Genomic DNA, 19,695 nt, shown 5'->3' on the forward strand with positions numbered 1-19,695 from the left:
GTATCATATAACACAAAATTTAAATGAATATAATTTCTGCAAAACGTTGCAGTTAACATTTCGATACCTCTCGCGCCTAACAGCACTTTTTGTGGCTTTTCGCATAACATAAATTTGTCGTGCTACAATTCGCGTCTAACAGCACTAACTACTATGTTTTGTGGTCAAAACAACATATTAGTGCCAAGGAAACATCCAAACTACATTTTTGCAATTAATAAAAGCAGAGTTTGCATGGCAAACTCCGGACCATTCACAAATATTTTTGATGAAAGACCAACATTGGATACTTGTATTGCTGACATGATAGCACATACGTCAGCCCTGCATTGAGGATGCAATGAGTGCATTCAATCTAAAGACCATCTGAGAGCAGAGCCATAAACTTTATTTAACACTGATGGAAAAGGATAGAGAAGAAAACATCTGTGATAAAAGTGAGCAAACGAACCAGTTCGAAACCGATGAAGAAAATAAGACGGATATTATGGACAGACCCTACAAATGTTCTAACTGTATAATAGTGTGGTGCTCCTGCTGCTGATCTTGCACTCGTAGATATTTGCTCGCCTTCTTGATGCGCTTTAGAATGGAATTCATGGTTGGCAATACGATAAAAGATACGTGGTTATCTATCCACTTGCAACCCAATTTTATAAACAATAGCAGTTGTGGTTCTTCTCTTTCTCTTTATGTTTTTTTTTCGTCTATCATGACAAATGCTAGAAAAATGAGTACTGGGTATAAAAGAAGACCTCGTTTATTATTTACACAGTTAGCATTAAGAAACAAAAGATATAGGTCTCAATTTTTTTCCCCCCCACGAAAAGAACGACCGGACCTTTTCAAACGTTTCTGGCATTTTCTTAGCCAGTGACCAATGACCAAAGGCAGTTTCGAGCTCTGTCTGTCTGTTCTGGTGTCCAAATGAGTTTCACACCAGTTATCATAAGAGCAACAAAAATAATGCTGGAAATGAATGCCACATCGAAACATTTTGACATACCATTACTTTCCATGTATGACTACCGGTATCCTAATAGAATGTATTGATTCCAAGTGTACTTAAATTCTCCAGTTACTAAAAAAACTGACCAGTTTTTTTCCGCGCTCTTACAGCAAGTCTTGCGTGCTAATTTTTGCGCTTTACAGCTCGATTTCGTATGTATTCAGCTCCATGCTAAATACGAACCAAAATCGAATCGTACATATTATATTCATATGTACAACCCTATACCTACCCTCAGCTAAAGTTGGACAAGGAAGAAAAGCCAATAAAAAGTACATAAGTTAATTGGCGCAATTGTGCGTTTCTGTACTCCGTTTAATTTTTTTGCAGGACAATGGAGAAAATATGCAGAGTTTGCATGGGAAATTCTGGACCATTCGCAAGTATTTTGGATGAGACACAAAAATCGGAGTGCGCAGGATACGTGGTTAGGCAAGGCGATTCACTAACAGAAAATATATGTTCGCCTTGCCTAGAGGCTACAGTGAATGCATTCAATCTTAAGGAAACTTGTGAGCAGAGCCATGAACGCAGTTTTCCAGTGGTGCAGGAGAATAAAGAAGACTTTTCCGATAGTCAGGAAGATGAGGACTGGGAACCGTCAGATAGTGAAAGTGACCAGAGTGAAAAACATTTTCAAACCGATCAAGATGGTAGCGATAACACTGATAAAAGTGATAACGCTGATAAAATTGATAGCACTGATAATACGGATCAAATTGATAACACTGATAAAATTGATAGACCACATAAATGTTCTCACTGCTCGAAGTCATTTAAAGAAGCATCCTATCTCAAAGTTCACATGCGAACTCACACGGGCGAGCGACCGTATAAGTGTTCTCATTGCTCGAAGTCTTTCTCTCACTCCGGAACTCTTCGGCTTCACATCCGTACGCACACGGGAGAACAACCCTACAAATGCATATTCTGCTCAAAGAAATTTCGACTAAAATCCAATCTTCAAACTCACACCCGTATGCACACAGGGGATCGACCCTTCAAATGTTCCCACTGCTCGAAGTCTTTTGCACAAAAATATAATCTTGATAGACACACCCGTACACACACGGGTGATCGACCCTTCAAATGTTCCCAATGCCCGATGTCATTTACACAAAAATTCGAACTCAAGATACACATCCGTAGTCATACGGGAGAACGACCTTATAAGTGTTCCCACTGCCCTAAGTCCTTTGCCCGATCCGATTGCCTCCGAATTCATTTGCGCTTGCACAAGGATGAACGAACCTACAAATGTAGTTACTGCTCGGAGTCATTTCAAGAAAAATCCGACCTCCAAAGACACAGCCATACACACAGCTGGGAACGGCCGTATAAATGTTCTTCCTGCTCAAAAACTTTCGTACATAAGTCTAAACTTGATAGACACACCCTTTCTCACACAGGTGAACGACCCTACCAATGCACTCAGTGTTCGAAGTCATTTCCAGAAAAATCTAACCTAGAGATACACAACCGCACTCACACGGGCGAGCGACCGTACAAGTGTACCCACTGCTCCAAGTCTTTTCCTCACGCTGGAACTCTCCGCAATCACATCCGTACGCACACTGGGGAACGACCCTACAAATGCCCTGAGTGCTCGATGTCATTCACACAGAATTCCGAACTTAAACAACACAGTCGAACTCACACGGGGGAGCGACCGTACGAGTGTTCTTACTGTCCGATGTCGTTTAAACAACTCGCCCATCTTCAAATACACACCCACACCCACACAGGTGAGCGGCCCTTTAAATGCTCTCGTTGCCCGAAGTCGTTTCCAGAAAAATGCACTCTCAATGTGCACATCCGGACTCACACAGGGGAACGACCGTACAAGTGTACCCGCTGCTCTAGTTCTTATGCTCACGCCACTTCTCTTCGAGATCATATACTTTGGCACACGGATGAACGACCATTCGAATGCCCTGAATGTCCAATGGCTTTTATACAAAAATACAAACTTGATAGACACATCCTTACTCACACAGGAGAACGACCCTTCCAGTGCTCTCACTGTTTGAAGTCATTTAATCAAAATTCCCATCTCAAAATACACTTCCGAACTCATAGAGAATATTCACCCTAAGTCTACTTTAAATAACTAATTTAAATACAAAACCCAAACCTACCAAAGACATACACTAACTCTCAACACCAATGACTTGACTCCCATTCCGGTACTATCTGGTATATCACAATCTCGTAAGCACCCTGAGGATTGCTTGCATGCGAAGCTAGGAAAAACAGATAAGGTCTGATTGCTCCAGACAAAGGACACCTTTCGGCCCACTAGTTAAGTCTGTGAATGTGTCCTTTGCCTCAAGCAGGTTATAGATCTGCATGCAAATAAATTCCTATGTACTATTAATGAAATCCTTTTTTTTGTCTTTGACAAATCAAAATTAAAATGAAATTTTAAATTGTTCACCAACTTAAAAAGAAAATAATTAATAAATATTTGTTTATTTCTTCATGGATTGGCAATGGGTATTTAAATTAAGAATATGGGATATATAAAATTTACTTGGATAAATTCAATTGGATCTATTTATTAAGATTTTAAATTATAAAATAAAAACTTTATTATGACATTTAGTTTCTTTTTTAAAAAGGAGACTTCTGATATTTGGCACGTATGGTTCTGCTCATTTATCTCTTGAGAGGTGAGAAAATCGAACATAATGAATATTTTACAATTGGAATTTGTGATTGTTTTTTATAATATTTTATTGGAATTAACATTTTAAGCCGACCTCTGATCTACATACATACATAATTTATTTAAGTCATAGAAGTCATGCTTAGCCGTTTCGACGTCAGTTTTAAAATCGATCTACTTGCCAGTCCTTACACTGCAACAACAAACAGTAACACAAAACGGCAAAGGAAATAGTCGATTGGGATTAGGCGTCATCGTTTTGACGAATAATTACGGTCCAGGGTTGGAGCAGTAGGAGCAATAGGATCTTCCATTCTCAACGTTCTTACGGATGTGATCTCGAAGAATGACGGAATGGCACAGTTGTCGTTGCTTTTGTGAGTTAGTATGTGTCTTTGGTAGCTACTGTTTCTGTATCTAAAAGTCTTTGAGCAGTGGATGCACTTGTAAGGACGCTCCCCTGTGTGAGAACGGAGGTGTACCTGGAGATTCGACTTTTCCTGAAATGACTTCGAGCACTGAGTGCATTGGTAGGGTCGTTCCCCTGTGTGAGTAAAAGTGTGTCTATCAAGCTTTGATTTTTGTTTAAAAGACTTTGAGCAGTAAGAGCATCTATGCGGCCGTTCGCCAGTGTGAATACGGCTGTGTTCTCGGAGATGAAATTTTTGTTGAAATGACTGCGAGCAGTGAGAGCATTTGTATGGTCGTTTATCCGTGTGCAACCGGAGGATATGAATCCGTAGACTATCGGAACGGGAAAATGACTTAGAGCAGTGAGGACACATATGCGGCAGTTCCATGGCGTGCGTACAGTTGTGTACATGGAGATGGGATTTTTGTGGAAATGACTTCGAACAGTGGGAGCACTGGTAGGGTCGATCACCTGTGTGAGTACGAGTGTGTTTTTCAAGATTGCATTTTTGTATGAAGGACTTTGAGCAATGAGGGCACTGGTATGAAAGATCATTAGTGTGTGAACGAGTGTGTCTGTCAAGATTGTATTTCTGTGCAAACGACATCGAGCAGTAGGAACATTGGTAGGGTCGATCACCTGTGTGCGTACGGGTGTGTGATTGAAGATGGGCTTTTTGGTGAAAGGATTTTGTGCAGTCGGAGCATTTGAAGGGTCGTACAAATTGATCAATGTTATTGCTATCATTTTGATTCATCTCTTCATCGTTTTCAAAATGTTTCGACTGCTCACTTTCAATATCTGACGGTTCCCAATCCTCATCTTCTAGAGTATCGGCAAATTCTTCTATATCCTCCACCATCACTGGGAAATAGAGTTTATGACTGTGCTCACAGGTTTTCTTAAGGGTGAATGCACTCACTGCATCCTCGAGGCAGGGCGGACATATGTTTTCTGGTAGTAAATCGCCTCGCCTAACCACGTACCCGGTGCACTGTGTTATCATGTCAGCAATGCAAGTTTCCAACGTGGGTCTTTCATCAAAAATATTTGTGAATGGTCCGGAGTTTGTCATGCAAACTCTGCATATTTCCTGCATTGTCCTGCAAGTAAATGAATATTAATGAACGGAATACAACAATATTTACATAAATATTTACATGAGAAATAAGCGTAATCAAACCCTCAAGCAGCCAATTGGTGTTAATTTTTTCCTCCACTTGAATTGTTTTAGTTTTGAGAAATGGAGAAGAGGAGAAGAAATGAGCTGTTAAGCGCAAGCTCATCTATTCGAATGAATTTACATACATATGTATGTATGTTGTGTTATCGAATGTACGCACACAGGAGAATGACCCTACCAATGTTTCCACTGATCCACGGTTTTTTCGCACGATTAGGCTTAGGCTTGGGCTGATATGGATTGGTATGCAGCAGCATAGCCGGACTTCTTTCCCAAAAAAGCAGGTGGCTGGTTATGGGCAAGCACACGGTGTCCAGCCTCTACGCCAGCCAGCGAGAGTTCTGCTCCTGTTCTGTACAATTATGCAAACGATATTCGCTACAACTAATTCTAGTGTATATTTGGAGGCCTCATTGAATGGAATATAGAATAACATGAATTGACAAACGATAATAGATACATACGTAAGACTTTATCCATTTACATCCCAAAGCTATCTGCGCTGATCCGCAGCAAGTTGGTCAGCGCATAACCCGGTATGCAAGTTACTGATAAATATGCGCACATACCATTGCCATGTCCTGTTGAGATACGTTGCGTGTTAAAAGCAGAACCTAAATGACAATAAAGAAAGGAGTCAACGATATCTATATTTGTATAAATACCAGCTTGAGAATGTACATATGTATTTATATTTTCGGAAAATCCACTAACAGTATTCCATGCCCACACCTGTTGCATACATAGGTACTAAATCCAGGCGTTGCTCTTGTGTGTAATCCAAAATCATTCCTCCCATGGGTCCTTCGAGGCATTGCAGATTTGCAATTTAGTTTGTGTTTTATCTTGTTCTGTCCTCTTCCAGTATCATATAACACAAAATTTAAATGAATATAATTTCTACTAAATATTGCAGTTAACATAAACTATTTCGATACCTTTAGCGCCAAGCAGCACTTTTTGTGGCTTTTCGCATAACATAAATTTGTCGTGCTACAATTCGCGTCTAACAGCTCTAATTATTATGTTTTGTGGTCAAAACAAACTAATTCGTGCCAAGGAAACATCCAAACTACATTTTTGCAATTAATAAAAGCCGCACAGTGGGTTCGTTTTTTTGTTCAATATTCGATGCATTCGTGCATGCAATGGCGCGTCCTGTATTATTTATATATAATAGTAATTTACTTGCAGGACTATGGAGGAAATATGCAGAGTTTGCAGGGCAAACTCCGGACCATTCACAAATATTTTTGATGAGACACACACATGGGACACTTGCATTGCTGACATGATATCACAGTGCACTGGGTACGCGGTTAGCCGAGGCGATTTACTACCAGAAAACATATGTCCGCCTTGCCTTGAGGATGCTGTAAATGCATTCAATCTTATAAAAACATGTGAGCAGAGCCATACACTCTATTTAACACTGATGGAAGACGATAGAGAAGAAGACCATTTGGAAGGCGGGGATTGGGAACCCTCAGACATTGAAAATGAGCAATCGAACCAATTAGAAACCGATGAAGAGATACACCAAGTTAACAACAATAAGACGGATATTGTGGACAGACCCTACAAATGTTCCAGCTGCTCAAAATCATTTCGGCTAAAATGCAACCTTCAAACACACACGCGTACTCACTCAGGAGAAAAATCTTTTCTGTCTTTTACAGAAAAATCGAATCTTAAAAGACGCACCCGTACGCACATGGGGAATCCACCTTATAAGTGCTCCCAGTGCTCCATATCATTTATAAAACTCGCCCATCTTCAAATACACACACGTTCCCACACAGGTGAACGACCTTACCAGTGCTCTCACTGCCCGATGTCATTTACACAAAATATCAAACTCAAAGAGCACATCCTTACACACACTGGTGAGCAACCGTATAAGTGTTCTCTTTGCTCTATGTCCTTTGCCCAAAACGAAAGTCTTAGAGTTCATATCCGTTTGCATAAGAATCAACGACCTTACCAATGTCCTCACTGCTCCAAGTCATTTTCCGTGAAAGGAACTCTACAGATTCACATCCGTACGCACACAGATGATCGACCCTACAAATGCTCCGAATGCTCAAAGTCATTTCGACTAAAATACACTCTTCAAACGCACACCCGTACGCACACAGGAGAACGACCCTACCATTGTTCCCTCTGTTCGATGTCTTTTATACAAAAATCATGCCTTGATAGACACACCCGTACGCACACAGATATACGAAGCTACGAATGCTGCCAATGTTTAAAGTACTTCAAAGAAAAATCCAGTCATGAAAAACACATCCTTATTCACTCAGACGAACGAACACACAAATTTCCTGACTGCCCGCTGTCAATTAGACCCCACCAGTGCTCTCACTGCTTTCAGTCGCTTACAAAAAATTCCGAGCTCAACGAACACACCTGTATTCACACTGTGGAGCTGCCGCACAAGTGTACACACTGCTCCAAGTCATTTGCTCGATCCGATAGTCTCCGGATTCATATCCGATCGCACACGGGTGAACGACCTTACCAATGTCCTCACTGCTACAAATCGTTTAGCAAGGAAGAACCTCTACATATTCACATTTGTACACACACGGGTGAACGACCATACAAATGCTCTCACTGCTCGCAGTCATTTCAACAAAAATCTCATCTCCGAGAACACACCCGGATTCACACTGGCGAACGACCGTTCAGGTGTTCTTACTGCTCAAAGTCTTTTAAACAAAAATCAAAGCTTGATAGACACACTCTTACTCACACAGGGGAACGACCCTACCAATGCACTCAGTGCTCGAAGTCATTTCAGGAAAAGTCGAATCTCCAGGTACACCTCCGTTCTCACACAGGGGAGCGTCCTTACAAGTGCCTCCACTGCTCAAAGACTTTTAGATACAGAAACAGTAGCTATCAAAGACACATACTTACTCACACAAGCAACGACAACTGTGCCATTCCATCACTCTTCGAGATCACAGCCGTAAGAACGCTGAGAGAGGATGATACGATCGCTCCTACTGCAGAACAAGATCTTTAAGCGCTATCTATGAATTTTATATGTTCAATTATGTTATTCCCCTTAACTGTAATTTTTTTTTCATATTTTACGTATTTTTTTACATACAGATCTCTTTGAACGAGATTACTGACAAAATTTATCAAACATTTTATATTTGATGTTAAATGTGTGGCCTTTATAAACAGTTTTAAATGTAAACTCTAATAAAACATTACAAATATCATACATTTAAGAATACATCTCAATTTTATGAAATTCTTGCACTCTAAAATAAGCTTTTTGAAAACCATTTATTTATATAGCCTAGCAGACGTTGATTACTAACTGCACTTGGCGAAAATAACCCAACTGCGCATTCGTGGGGAAAATAAAAAATTAGTTATAAGCTATATATTTATCTACAAAAGTGTAGAATACGATTAATCCTTCATCAAAATTTAATGGCTGTAGCCAGCCTCTCTTATATTGAAGTTAGTTTAAAAACCTTCGACAAAAGTCATAAACTGTATTTCAAACTAATGGAAGAAGATGATGAAGAAGAGATATGTGATAATCTAAAAAAGACGAGGATGGGGAACAGTCAGATAGTGAAAGTGTGAAATCGAACCAATTGATGATAAATGATAATACGGATAATAATGAACTACCCTACAAATATTCCTTCTACTCGAAATCGTGTCCACACAAATGCTCGCACACTGGAGAACGACCCAGATGAGTGATTCTGGGCTTGCACACGGTAGCCAGCTTCTGTTTCAGAATGTACGAGTGCTACTCCTGTTCTGTACAATCACGCAAAATAAATTTGCAAACGATTATAAATAGCCCGGTGTGCAAGTAAGAGAGAAATATGCGTACAAAAGACCAATGCCATGTAATATTGTGGTAAGTTTCCTAAGAGTAGCTGATGAGACTCAAAACCTAAATGACACTGGAGAAAGGAACCAATCCAAGTGTCTAACATGTTGGCCAATGATAAACTCCGATGAAAAGATTGCAGAAGCAATCAACGGTACCTATATATTGTATTGCTGGAAAAGGACGTAAGTTTGTATTTTGAGAATGTATTTATATTATCAGCAAATCCGCTTACAGTATTCCATGCCGGCACCTGTTGCAGAGGTACTAAATCCAGACGCTGTTCTTGTGCATAATCGCTAATCTTTCCCATGGGTCCTTCGATGCACAGCAGATATGCAATTTAATTTGTGTTTTATCTTGTTCTATCTTCTTGCAGACATCACATAACACAAAATTTAAATGAATATAATTTCTGCAAAACATTGCAGCTGACATAAAATATTTCGATAACACAGGGACACCTCTCGCGCCTAGCAGCACTTTTTGTGGCTTTTCGCATAACATAAATTGGTCGTGCCACATTTCGCGTCTAACAGCTCTATTCAGATAGAACCAATTTAAAACCTTCAAGTTGATAGAATGTCGATCAACAGTTTAAATGTATTCTTTGTCTCTGTCTAAGTCAGGGCTTAGATATATATATATATATATATATATACTGTATGGTTAGTGGTCAGGGCTAAAAAGACACATCGAATTTCACACTGGAGACCGGTCAAATGCTCCAACTGCTATCGATATCGATTGTTCATGACAATGTCGATAATTTATTTAGTTTGATTTAATCATGGAAAGCCAGAAAAATGATTCATTAAAAATACTCAGAAATCGGTTTTAGTTGAACAGGATATTCGTGCCAAGCGCTAGCCTATTTGCCATTTTGCTCATCTGTCGTGTTCGGTGGTGGCTCGGCGTGGGCCTTGGACTGATATTTGTATTCCGAGTGGGACCCCTGGGGGCCCGTGGTCGAGGCCTGCATAGCATTATAGCCGGATTTTGCTCCCAAATGATGTAGGTGGCTGGTTGTGGGCCTGTACACGGTGGCCAGCTCCTGGGCCAGCATGTACTGTTCCTGTTCTGGGTAGTCGTGTTCGCAGTGATGTTCGCCACAGATCTTGCACTCGTAGATATTTGGTCGTAGCGTGTTCTTGATGCGCTATAGAGGGGAATACGTACATTGCTATTGACGGATGCTAACAAATAGACAAGACAAATCTATCCACTTACATCCCAAAAGCTGTCACCGCCGGTCCGCAGGAAGTTGATTAGCGCATACCCTGGTATGCAGATCAGTGAAAAAGATGCGAACATCCATCCAATGCCATACGCCCAGTCTGGATAAGTATATCTCCCATTATGATACGTTGGCTCACGGTAGTTGATGAGACTCAGAACCCAAATGGCCTACAAAAAGAGAGAAGGCGACATGATATATTGTTCATCAAGTTTCTACTACACCCGGATCACATACAAAGAGCAGGCAGGGTCCCAGCACAAGCCAACAGGATCTGAGATAGAATGATGGAGCCTTTCCGGTCATCTGCTTAACATTCTTCGATAATCGTCCGGTGCCGTAGAACCAGGCTATGGCGATCATTTGGCAGAAGGCTAGAAACATAATCGTCACCGAGGCAGCATAGTGGTCCATCAGCTGGAAGTAGTAGATCCCACCCTGTATGATGTTCGGCATACCGAAGAGGCACGAGATAACGCAGACAAAAAGCACAACTATCTCGTGGTAGCCCAGGTGCCTTTTAATCCAGCGCGGAAAGCCATCCTGTATAGACGTGACCACCACCTCGACAATGGCAAACTGAGAGTTCAGGCCCAGGCAGAGCAGCATGAAGAAGAACATGACCGCCCACAGCTGAGCGTACGGCATTTTGGCCATGGCCTGTGGATACACCACAAATATCATGCCCGGCCCATCGCCAATGACGTCTCGCACATTGGTGTTCTGCTCCAGTGCTAGGTTTCCCAGTGTGGAGAAGGCGAATATGCCAACCAGCAGGCTGGTTATCATATTCACTGCACTCACCGCAATCGTGTCGCGGAGTATGTTGTTGTTGTACTTGTTGTAGCTGGCAAAGGAGATCATGGATCCGAAGGTAATGCCCAGCGAATTGAAGTTCTGGGAGGCGGCATTGATCCACACATTGGCGTTCTTCAGCTCCGACCACTTTGGTCGGAAGAAGAAGCGCAGACCCTCGGCCGCCCCGTCGAGCGTCACGGCTCGCACCATTAGTATGATGATGAGCACAAACGGAAAAGTGGCCGTAAAGTACCGCACCTTGGCCGAAGACTTGATCGACTTCCATGTGGCAAAGTAAACCATTAGCCAGGCACAAATAAGACAAGCGAAGAGCTCCCATCGCATCATTCCCGGATATTCCAGGCCACCGCTAATCTGTAGCACCTTATTTCTGCAGGAAGAGTTTTAAAAGAGTCTTAGTAGATTTGTGAATTGGGGCAAATTGGAATGCATTCATTACTCAAAGAACTCCTCTGAGGGGGTGCGTGATGTGTCCGGTGCACTGGCATTGATTTCCTTGCGTTGCGGCACCCAACAGTCCGGCGTATTCCATCTGAAATTTAAAGATTGTTATTCGCGATGGCGATGGTACATAATTGCATTGCTCTGCTCGGCTTAACCTACCTGTTGTTGCAGTCAATCCAGGGCATCTCCGTTTTAAATGACGTAAAGAAGTAGTAAATTGAATAACCTATGATGACGCTATAGTATGTGGACATGAGAAACGAGACGACCACACTAGCGAGTCCAGCTCCTGAAATTTTTGGGATGGATTTTAATAACTGGTATGTGATTTGCTCATCATCAACAGATATTCTATATGTTTACATTGACAGAACGCATAGTAAAAGTAGGAACCAAGATATTTTTAATAAAGATAACTCAACTAAAACTCAGCATTTTTTTTGTTTCTCAGTATTTCTATTTCTTTTTCAAATGCATGTGGCCAAATCTTTCGCTTGGTATGTAATGTCGATTCAGTGAGCTAGGGCATAAATTCCCATATTCCTAATTCATCCAGCAGCAAATCCGACCGGTTTCATTTGGTACCACATGCTTAGTGTCTAGACTGACGATCATCTGCATAATGTGCAATTCGTTCTGTTTGCCACAGCGACAATTGGATGGACTCGAAACCATTCGCGAATCTTGGTTAAGTAGTTTTACACAAATTAATATTTATTATCTTAGGGCTGCGAGTGGGAGTGTCGGCAACCAACGCCGGTTGGTTGGCAAAATATTGACAATAATTAAGCGTTTTGTAAAGTTGTTTTTCAGATTTATGACCCTACTGACAACCTCAGCCTTGGGCCCGGTCCGAGTGTGGAGGCGTTAGAGACGGGAGCCGGGAGCTTACTTCCGCGCCTCAAATTTTCACGCCACTGCCACAACGACAACAATGAATCCGGCTAATTAGTTTCCGTCCGTACTGAAGTAGAGCACCCCACGGGGGAATTCAAAGCTAAAAAACATCGCTCACACATCCATGAGCATGCGAGTACACATGCATATATGTATGTACATATATTTTTTGTTAATCTAACCGACCTTGGCAATGGATCTGGCCAAGGCAGCGACACTTTCTAGCTGGTCATGGTACGACGCGTAAGCCTCACCCCGCATCCGCGTTTTTCCATTGTTTTCCTGCCTAATTCATTGCGGCGGAAGAATATTTGTGAAACCCGAAGCATTTTCACAAATGACGCAATGAATTTTATTTCAAATAAGCTTTTATTTCGAATTGGCTCTAAAAGTTCCGAGAATTTAGTTAGCCCATTACCCATGAGATGTGGAGACTCCCCATCCCTCGTGTGATCTAATGGCTTTTCAATGCCTTATCTAAATATGATCAACATCGGAATGATACGAATTTGTAAGTTTTCTACGTCGCTTCGTCGTAAACTTACCTTTGAACAAAGGACATAGTTGACCCAGGGCGCCGATGGGTCCACGGCCAGTGTACTGGCCCACAGACAGCTCCATAAATAGCAGCGGAATGCTGCATATGAACAATATTATGCAATAAGGCACTAGAAAAACACCTGGAAATATCAGTAGCAAAAACAAAAATTAGATACGGGTCTGTATGTAAATGTGCGCACAAATGTGACAGCAGCTAAATAAATAAATTAAATTAATTATAAATATTTGACATCAACAATTGCAAATTGCATAAGGCCGTACGGGCTTACGAGTATCTCTCTCTCCCTACTTTTCCATCATTATCAAGAGATCTTGTGCTCATTATATACGTAAATGGGGCACCAGGTCCGACTCCGAGTCCGAATACGAGCCAGAGACCGAGTGACCGAAGTAAATGAAGACGGACGCGGGTATCCAAGTGACTCGCGTGATCATCCACCATGGATGGTGGGAGGGAGGGAGGAATGTACGGGAAGACGTTGTCCAGATGATGACAGTGACCGCTTTATTTTAAATTTTAATTTATGGCTTTTAAACGCTGGAGCGGAAATGCCGCTTAAAGCGCAAAATTGTCAAATGCTTTTAGAGCAACTAAAAGTTCTTCTTGTCGCACGAAATCAAAGTAAATATGTATCTGCCTTATCGCATGAGCGGCTTTCTTGGAGCGCATTCTGGAGTTCTTACGCCGTATCCGAACAGATATTGATCCGATTTTGAATTCTAGGAAGTAATGTAAGATCTATTTAGACTCTACTTACCACCGCCGCTCTTGTAGCACATGTAGGGAAAGCGCCAGACGTTTCCCAGACCCACCGAGTATCCGATGCAGGCCAAGACAAACTGCATCTTGTTGGCCCAGTGCTGCTGGCGTGGCTTCAGCTGCACAGCGTCGTCGGACATATCCATGTAGCTGTCATCGTCATCGATGCCCAGAGGCCTGCAAAGAGGAGAAGAGCTATTGTAAGTGGAGCTCTTGTGGTGTCATAAGCCCAGCCAGGCGCATCCAATTGATGTCAACACTTAGTCCGTAGGCAGTGCACCCCTAACAGATTTCGCGAGCACCCAAACAGCGACCGCGATTAGTTGTTGCGTCAAATGGCTTAATTGCAGTAATCACATGCCCCATACCCCAATGGGGGCTGGCCCCGTGAGGTGCTGGTGTTGGGCCAGTTGTTGCCATGGAATCAGCGGATCAGATGATGGGACTGATGCGAGTGGGGGACAGAATGCTGAATGGGGTGTGATGTGGGAGGCGATGCATCTCTGTTTCCCCTTTGTTATAAAGAATTCTAGCCACCACAAATCAGACATTTAATCTGAATCTAAACAGGGTCCTTGTGTATATTAGGGATTGCTTTGTATTTCATTGTTCAGATCAGCCCACTTATCCATTTAATATTCGTTCATATTTAATCAGCGCTTATTCGCTAATGGCCTAAACTAATAAGGCTATGATCATATGTACATATATGATATATGTATGTAGATCAACACCAAACACTTTTAGGCAGCAGACATGGCCTGATGCGATTCGATTGGGGCTTTACGTAATGATCCAGCGATCGATTCTTACACTTTGGCCACACGTTGGAAGCGGAAGGTGGATTGCTCCGAGTGTTTCGATGACTGGGCATCGTAGTCCTGACGGTAGGGCATTATAATGCGGTCTACTACGGGTCTGATCTCGGTATATAGCGTGGTGTATGCGAGAGTAACTTTATGATATGTCCTTAGTTCACGTTATCCATGCGGCCATCACTGTTGGATTCACTCTACACACGCTCAAGCAAGGACAGGGCTACGGATAAGATTACGGAACTGGGATAACTGCGTCGTCTGCGGGCTGACACGTTACTGACTACTGATCCGGGCGCTTGGCCGCCAGATTTCAGATTCCAGCAATCCAGCCAGCCGCTATATATTGGAGCACAATGGGGCGTGGTAATTGCTCGAATCAATACAAATATCAATCTATTGATCTCGTTAAGGAACACTGCTTAAAAATAGCTGGTGGCTGCCTCCGACACGTTTCCAGCGCCCCAGAGGCGCTATCACATGTCCCCGACCAGAGATGCCACAATGGTGTTAAAATTCTCTGTTTGCCTGCTGTTTGAATGCTCCATGAGGCTATGCCAACATTTGCTTTTTATGCTGAGGTGCCAAACGCTGGCCAAATTTGCCACAAATGTTAGTTCGTTTTATCGGCTCCGCTTTGTAATGCTAATGGCCGTAGATAGGGCTGATTGTACTCGTTCGCAGCTGTCTACGTTTATGGATTTGCTCGATAACTTACGGCGGTGTCTGGGGATTGACCATGTCGAACAGCTCGTTGGCGGTGGTCGGCACTCGACGTATGACCAACTTCCGTCCGTCTGTGGATCCAATGCCAATGGAGGCAAGGGAGCGGACCGATGTCACATCCGAGTAGATCTGTTGGGCGGGCAAATCGTGAAATAGATAGGAACTGCCGCTCAGCGAGGCCTGCGGTTGCATATACAGCGGATTGGGGGCATGCAGCCCAGAAGTGGCAACCGCACTGCCACCCACAAGATTGCCACTGCTGTCGTTAAGGGCAGGCATGTAACCTAAAGGTAATTTGTAGAATATATTTTAAATGATTTTATAAAGGAATAAGATTATTATACAAAGTACATCTGCTTCAATTGAAATCATTAATGAATATTTTAAGGAGGATATCCATACCGAAAATATTCATTTTCTAACGAAAAATGTTCAGGACTTATAATGAATACCCTTCTCAAATTCTCTCCTTACCTGAAACAACTGAGCGCATGCTGCTGCTGTGGCTGCCGATCCGGCGCAGATCCATGCTGAGCGGCGACACGGCCACCGTATCCCCGGACATTGTCGTGGTGGTGGTGCAGGTCAGGGTCGCGGGCGTGGGCGAGATGGGAGCCGGGATCGCCGGATCGCAATCGTCAAGGGTGAAGGTCACCGTGGCAGTCGCTCCGGGTGTGGGTGTGGCCGGTATTATAATGTACTTATGGGCACGGGAGGAGGACGAGCGTATGAGACGCGCCTGTTCGTCGCCGCCGTCGCCACAACTCTCGGCACCACTGTCCGACAGCTGGCTGTGTCGAAGCGTGGAGCGCTTCGTCACTAGATTGAGGGCAGTGGGAGAGGAGGCTGTCTTCGCCAGTCCGCCAGAGTTTTCATTGCTGTCCGACATGCTGTTGGATTTTTTTTGCTGGGATCTGGTCTGTGATCTCCTCCTGGTTGCTGGTTTGTTGCTGCGCAAATTCGAGCTGCTGGGGTTGCGTTTTGGGGCTGATCATAAAACCATGTTGGACTGCGGCATCTGCTGATGTTTGCACTGGCTTGCTGGTGTTTCTGCTTTCGTATCTACTCGTATCATTTTAATGCTCACAATCTGAGGCCGGGTCTTTTGCAGCGTTTGCGACTCTCTCAGCGGGATCTTGTCGGGGCTGCCTTTAAATCACATAGAAAAACCCTGAATATAACAATCTTGTTATTGCCGTTCTCTGTGGTATGTTAGGATTAGGCTTTCAAGTCATATTGAAATAAATCAGTAGCAAAGCAGAAATATACATGGCAGAAGACAGATCATACTCTTGCCGGTTTCTGGATCATCTTTATATGAAAAAACTTTCCTTAAGAAAAACTATTTTGTGCAGCCTAAGAGCACCCTCAGACAAACAAAGCTTAAGTTTTTCGATAATCATGACATAACGAAAGTTTCTAAAGAATTCACTCGGACTCTCATGTACATTTTGTATATATGTATTTCTTCTTATTTTTTCATATAAATAAACAAGCTGAAGTTTTGTCCCATTTTTTTTTTAATTTTATCTCCGCCAGAGATAAAACTTCACACGAGCTCTTCACACAGCACTCACACAGACAGCTACTAACACTTGACTTGGCAGATACAAATTTGTATCTTATCGGTAGACTGTGCCCACTCGCTGAGCAGCACCTTATGTGGCAGAATTTCTTTGCCTGCTTTCATTTGTGATGGTTTAACCATATCAAGATAGTCTCTCCTGCCCGATTGCCGAATTCAAACAAATTGAAATAAAAGTTTCCATGGATTTAAATGAACGGACAGTACGCGTCATAAGCATGCGATGATCTTTTTGATCTGTTGTTTGCTCCACTGACTTTGCGGTATCCAAGGGTCACTGAATTCGAAGAGAATGGCAAAGCTATGCGTCAATTAATAATTACGCATCTTACACGACAATACTCGTACAAAATATGTCCCGCATATCAAGTGTCTGACACGCCAAGGGGGTTTCATTGTAACAGCAATAGCAATAAGCTGGTCTGGCCTGTTCCCCAAGTTGTATGTAAATTTTGTCTGGCAGAGCGCGAGGCACGAATATAAAATGTTTGACTAAGCTTGGAATTTGAAATACTAAATAGATTGGTGTATGCAAGTGTTGGGCTTAGGTGGGGTATTATTTTTACATAACTGTGTGCCGTAAGCCTCTTAAAAGATTACTTTTGAGACCATCTTTTGTCTTGGGATGACATTGCCAATTGTGGATACATCAGTATTTGGTTGGATCAATCAATCACTTATGATCCGTGTAGAATATAATGACTTTCTTTGTGGGGTGTTCTCAGTGCGGCCAAAATCATGAGAAAACCCCAATAGTGAGAAATGTTTTACTAATTGTTGTTTGTCTAACAATGGGACACAAATTGTCATCCAATACGCGACGTTCGAATATATATCGTAAACTTTATATGGATCTTGTGCATCATAAAGCAAATGTTCTACGAGTTTTCACACTGTCGCTTGTTCGACCATACAAAAATTAGCACTCGGACTTGTTAATGAGAGCTATCGTGGCCCATCCGCCAACTATCAATCGATAGGGCAAGTATGCCATTATACAACTATTGTTTGTCCAGTTGTCGGGGCTCAAACAAACGGAGATTGAAGAACTTTTTATTGATGGTTTTGTTGGTCACAAAACAGTCACCGCAATCGAAAACACGACACACTAACCGAAATATAATCACACACATTAATTATGGTAATCAGAACGATTGCAATTGACAGTAATAATGGTAATTTCATTCATTTTGTTGCCAGCTCAAATACAATCAACTTTGCTGGGATTCACTTTTTCTGTAGTTTTATTTATTTATTTTCCCCATTTGTTGCCTAATTTCCATCATAATACTCGTAATAACATAATCAACACACATTATATGGAATTGTATCAATTACCCGGCAACGACAGTCGCCCGGAATCAAGATATACCGGTACTTGATACTCAATGCGAGAGTCGGTGCGACTGCGATTTTATGAGTACTTTGAAGCTTCAAAAGATACCAAACTTTCGACTAATTCGCGGCCCGGGGTATACGCGCTGAATTATGGATTTCCCTTCAGACAATGGCCCCACAAAACGTGCCACCACGCGCGCTGTCAAATGTCAACTGATCCCATCCACGCTCGCGAATATCGTTTACACTTTACGTGGACGGCGGCGGTGGCGGCACCACAATCACTACGATCCGCTCTCTCATTCTCTCGTGGGGAATGGTACTCTCCATATGGTGCTCGTGCTCTTCATGTGTGGGGGCTCTGGCTCTCCATTATCAAACAAAGATACTACAACCAGAACAACAGACCAGCCAGCCATACCCATAATGGGAATAATGAACTGGGAATGGAAGTGGGGCTTGGGGTAAGCGGGTTAAGCTCGTTCTGCGGCTGCCAGACCACCTCCACTCTCCCCAAATGCTTATGCATATTAATTTTGATTACGGGTATAAAAGCAACAAAAAGAAGCTACAGTTTTGCGTCTCACAGATACAGCAGTATCTCAGAGATGATAGTTGACACAGATTTGATATTCGAGTGTTCTACGTATTAATTCTAAATTCAATAGGACATTTTGTGATTTATATTTATTTATTTATTTATTAGTTTACAATAAGCGATTACAATTAATTTCGTTTCTCATTTTTTGTCGTTTTAAATACATTTCTTTATAATTACAATTGAACTATTGTGTTCTTTTTACAATAAGGGTTTACTTTCTTTCGAATTTATCATATTTGCTGCCAGTGCAAAAAGTTTTGTCCAGATGGAACTCTATTTGGAGCTCTATAAAAGAGCTCGGATAAAATGGTACATGTTTGTTAAAGTTATAAAAGAAAAATAAAAGTGTTTGGTAATTGTGATCATTTAGGTTATCATTTGAAATAATTTGTGCACTCACTTAGGTACATCGAAGTGCGCCCATGTGTTTGTGGAATTAAGAAAATAATTTTATGCCTGGCTTGGATCGGGTTCTGATTTGGGAGAGGATCAAAGTATGGAAACCTATACACAATAATGCGCTACCTAAAATACCATAGTTTTGCTGCCTGCGTATTATTTACAATGTCTGTCTCTTTGTGTACGTGTCTGAGTGCGAGTTTATATATTTTTATGGTATTTCACTATAAAGAAGTGCTCTTCTGTCTCTAAACGCTTCACGTTCGGCTTAAAGTAGTGACTATACATTTTGTTTACGTTTAATAATATTTATTTAAAACTTCATTTTAATAATTTAATTATCCAGGCTGATCATCACCCCTCTATA

The 19,695-nt window shown here is 42.0% G+C and overlaps 4 protein-coding genes across 13 annotated transcripts; 2 read left to right on the plus strand and 2 right to left on the minus strand.

Annotated features, from left to right (window-relative positions):
- The first annotated feature begins 265 nt into the window (after nucleotides 1-265).
- On the plus strand, nucleotides 266-3,442 carry LOC113565829 (zinc finger protein 431-like). 2 transcript variants are annotated; one of them, XM_026989115.1, is made up of 2 exons: nucleotides 266-437; nucleotides 1,340-3,442. In XM_026989115.1, the coding sequence occupies exon 2, from the start codon at nucleotides 1,344-1,346 to the stop codon at nucleotides 3,102-3,104; it is 1,761 nt and encodes a 586-aa protein (XP_026844916.1). In that variant the 5' UTR covers nucleotides 266-437; nucleotides 1,340-1,343; the 3' UTR covers nucleotides 3,105-3,442. The 2 variants fall into 2 exon arrangements, with proteins under 2 accessions (XP_026844916.1, XP_026844915.1); XM_026989114.1 differs by lacking the exon at nucleotides 266-437 and adding an exon at nucleotides 1,230-1,281.
- Nucleotides 3,443-3,516: 74 nt separating this feature from the next.
- LOC6595356 (zinc finger protein 239) lies at nucleotides 3,517-6,143 on the minus strand. Of its 6 annotated transcripts, none has more exons than XM_026989119.1 (5): nucleotides 6,005-6,143; nucleotides 5,737-5,886; nucleotides 5,451-5,624; nucleotides 5,250-5,308; nucleotides 3,519-5,192 (listed from the first exon to the last, which is right to left on the minus strand). In XM_026989119.1, coding segments are annotated over exons 4-5 (1,266 nt in total). In that variant the 5' UTR covers nucleotides 5,252-5,308; nucleotides 5,451-5,624; nucleotides 5,737-5,886; nucleotides 6,005-6,143; the 3' UTR covers nucleotides 3,519-3,928. The 6 variants fall into 6 exon arrangements, 5 of the variants coding, with proteins under 5 accessions (XP_026844922.1, XP_026844920.1, XP_026844921.1 ...); XM_026989120.1 differs by having other exon boundaries at nucleotides 5,451-5,662; XM_026989118.1 differs by having other exon boundaries at nucleotides 5,451-5,886; nucleotides 5,954-6,143.
- Nucleotides 6,144-6,288: 145 nt separating this feature from the next.
- LOC113565828 (gastrula zinc finger protein XlCGF26.1-like) lies at nucleotides 6,289-8,483 on the plus strand. The gene is made up of 2 exons (XM_026989113.1): nucleotides 6,289-6,379; nucleotides 6,467-8,483. Exon 2 carries the CDS (start codon nucleotides 6,471-6,473, stop codon nucleotides 8,304-8,306), a length of 1,836 nt encoding a protein of 611 aa, XP_026844914.1. The 5' UTR covers nucleotides 6,289-6,379; nucleotides 6,467-6,470; the 3' UTR covers nucleotides 8,307-8,483.
- Nucleotides 8,484-9,889: 1,406 nt separating this feature from the next.
- Nucleotides 9,890-18,499, minus strand: LOC6595354 (sodium- and chloride-dependent GABA transporter ine). Of its 4 annotated transcripts, none has more exons than XM_026988496.1 (10): nucleotides 18,329-18,499; nucleotides 15,880-16,554; nucleotides 15,398-15,689; nucleotides 13,863-14,041; nucleotides 13,089-13,223; nucleotides 11,806-11,935; nucleotides 11,642-11,734; nucleotides 10,621-11,572; nucleotides 10,377-10,553; nucleotides 9,890-10,305 (listed from the first exon to the last, which is right to left on the minus strand). In XM_026988496.1, exons 2-10 carry the CDS (start codon nucleotides 16,292-16,294, stop codon nucleotides 10,018-10,020), a joined length of 2,661 nt encoding a protein of 886 aa, XP_026844297.1. In that variant the 5' UTR covers nucleotides 16,295-16,554; nucleotides 18,329-18,499; the 3' UTR covers nucleotides 9,890-10,017. The 4 variants fall into 4 exon arrangements, with proteins under 4 accessions (XP_026844297.1, XP_026844296.1, XP_002020827.1 ...); XM_026988495.1 differs by having other exon boundaries at nucleotides 15,880-16,576; XM_002020791.2 differs by having other exon boundaries at nucleotides 18,305-18,499.
- Nucleotides 18,500-19,695: the final 1,196 nt, after the last annotated feature.

Source organism: Drosophila persimilis, unplaced genomic scaffold (assembly GCF_003286085.1).
Source record: "Drosophila persimilis strain 14011-0111.01,24,50 unplaced genomic scaffold, DperRS2 tig00000191-arrow-pilon, whole genome shotgun sequence".
Taxonomy (NCBI): Eukaryota; Metazoa; Arthropoda; class Insecta; order Diptera; family Drosophilidae; genus Drosophila; species Drosophila persimilis.

Coding starts and splice junctions, on each gene's coding strand:
- LOC113565829 (XM_026989115.1), top strand. CDS start 1,344: ATGGAGAAAATATGCAGAGTTTGCATGGGAAATTCTGGACCATTCGCA.
- LOC113565828 (XM_026989113.1), top strand. CDS start 6,471: ATGGAGGAAATATGCAGAGTTTGCAGGGCAAACTCCGGACCATTCACA.
- LOC6595354 (XM_026988496.1), bottom strand. CDS start 16,294: ATGTCGGACAGCAATGAAAACTCTGGCGGACTGGCGAAGACAGCCTCC. Junction 15,690..15,879: donor CATGCGCTCAGTTGTTTCAG/GTAAGGAGAGAA, acceptor AATTACCTTTAG/GTTACATGCCTGCCCTTAAC. Junction 11,936..13,088: donor ACTATGTCCTTTGTTCAAAG/GTAAGTTTACGA, acceptor CAAAAATTTCAG/GAGCTGGACTCGCTAGTGTG.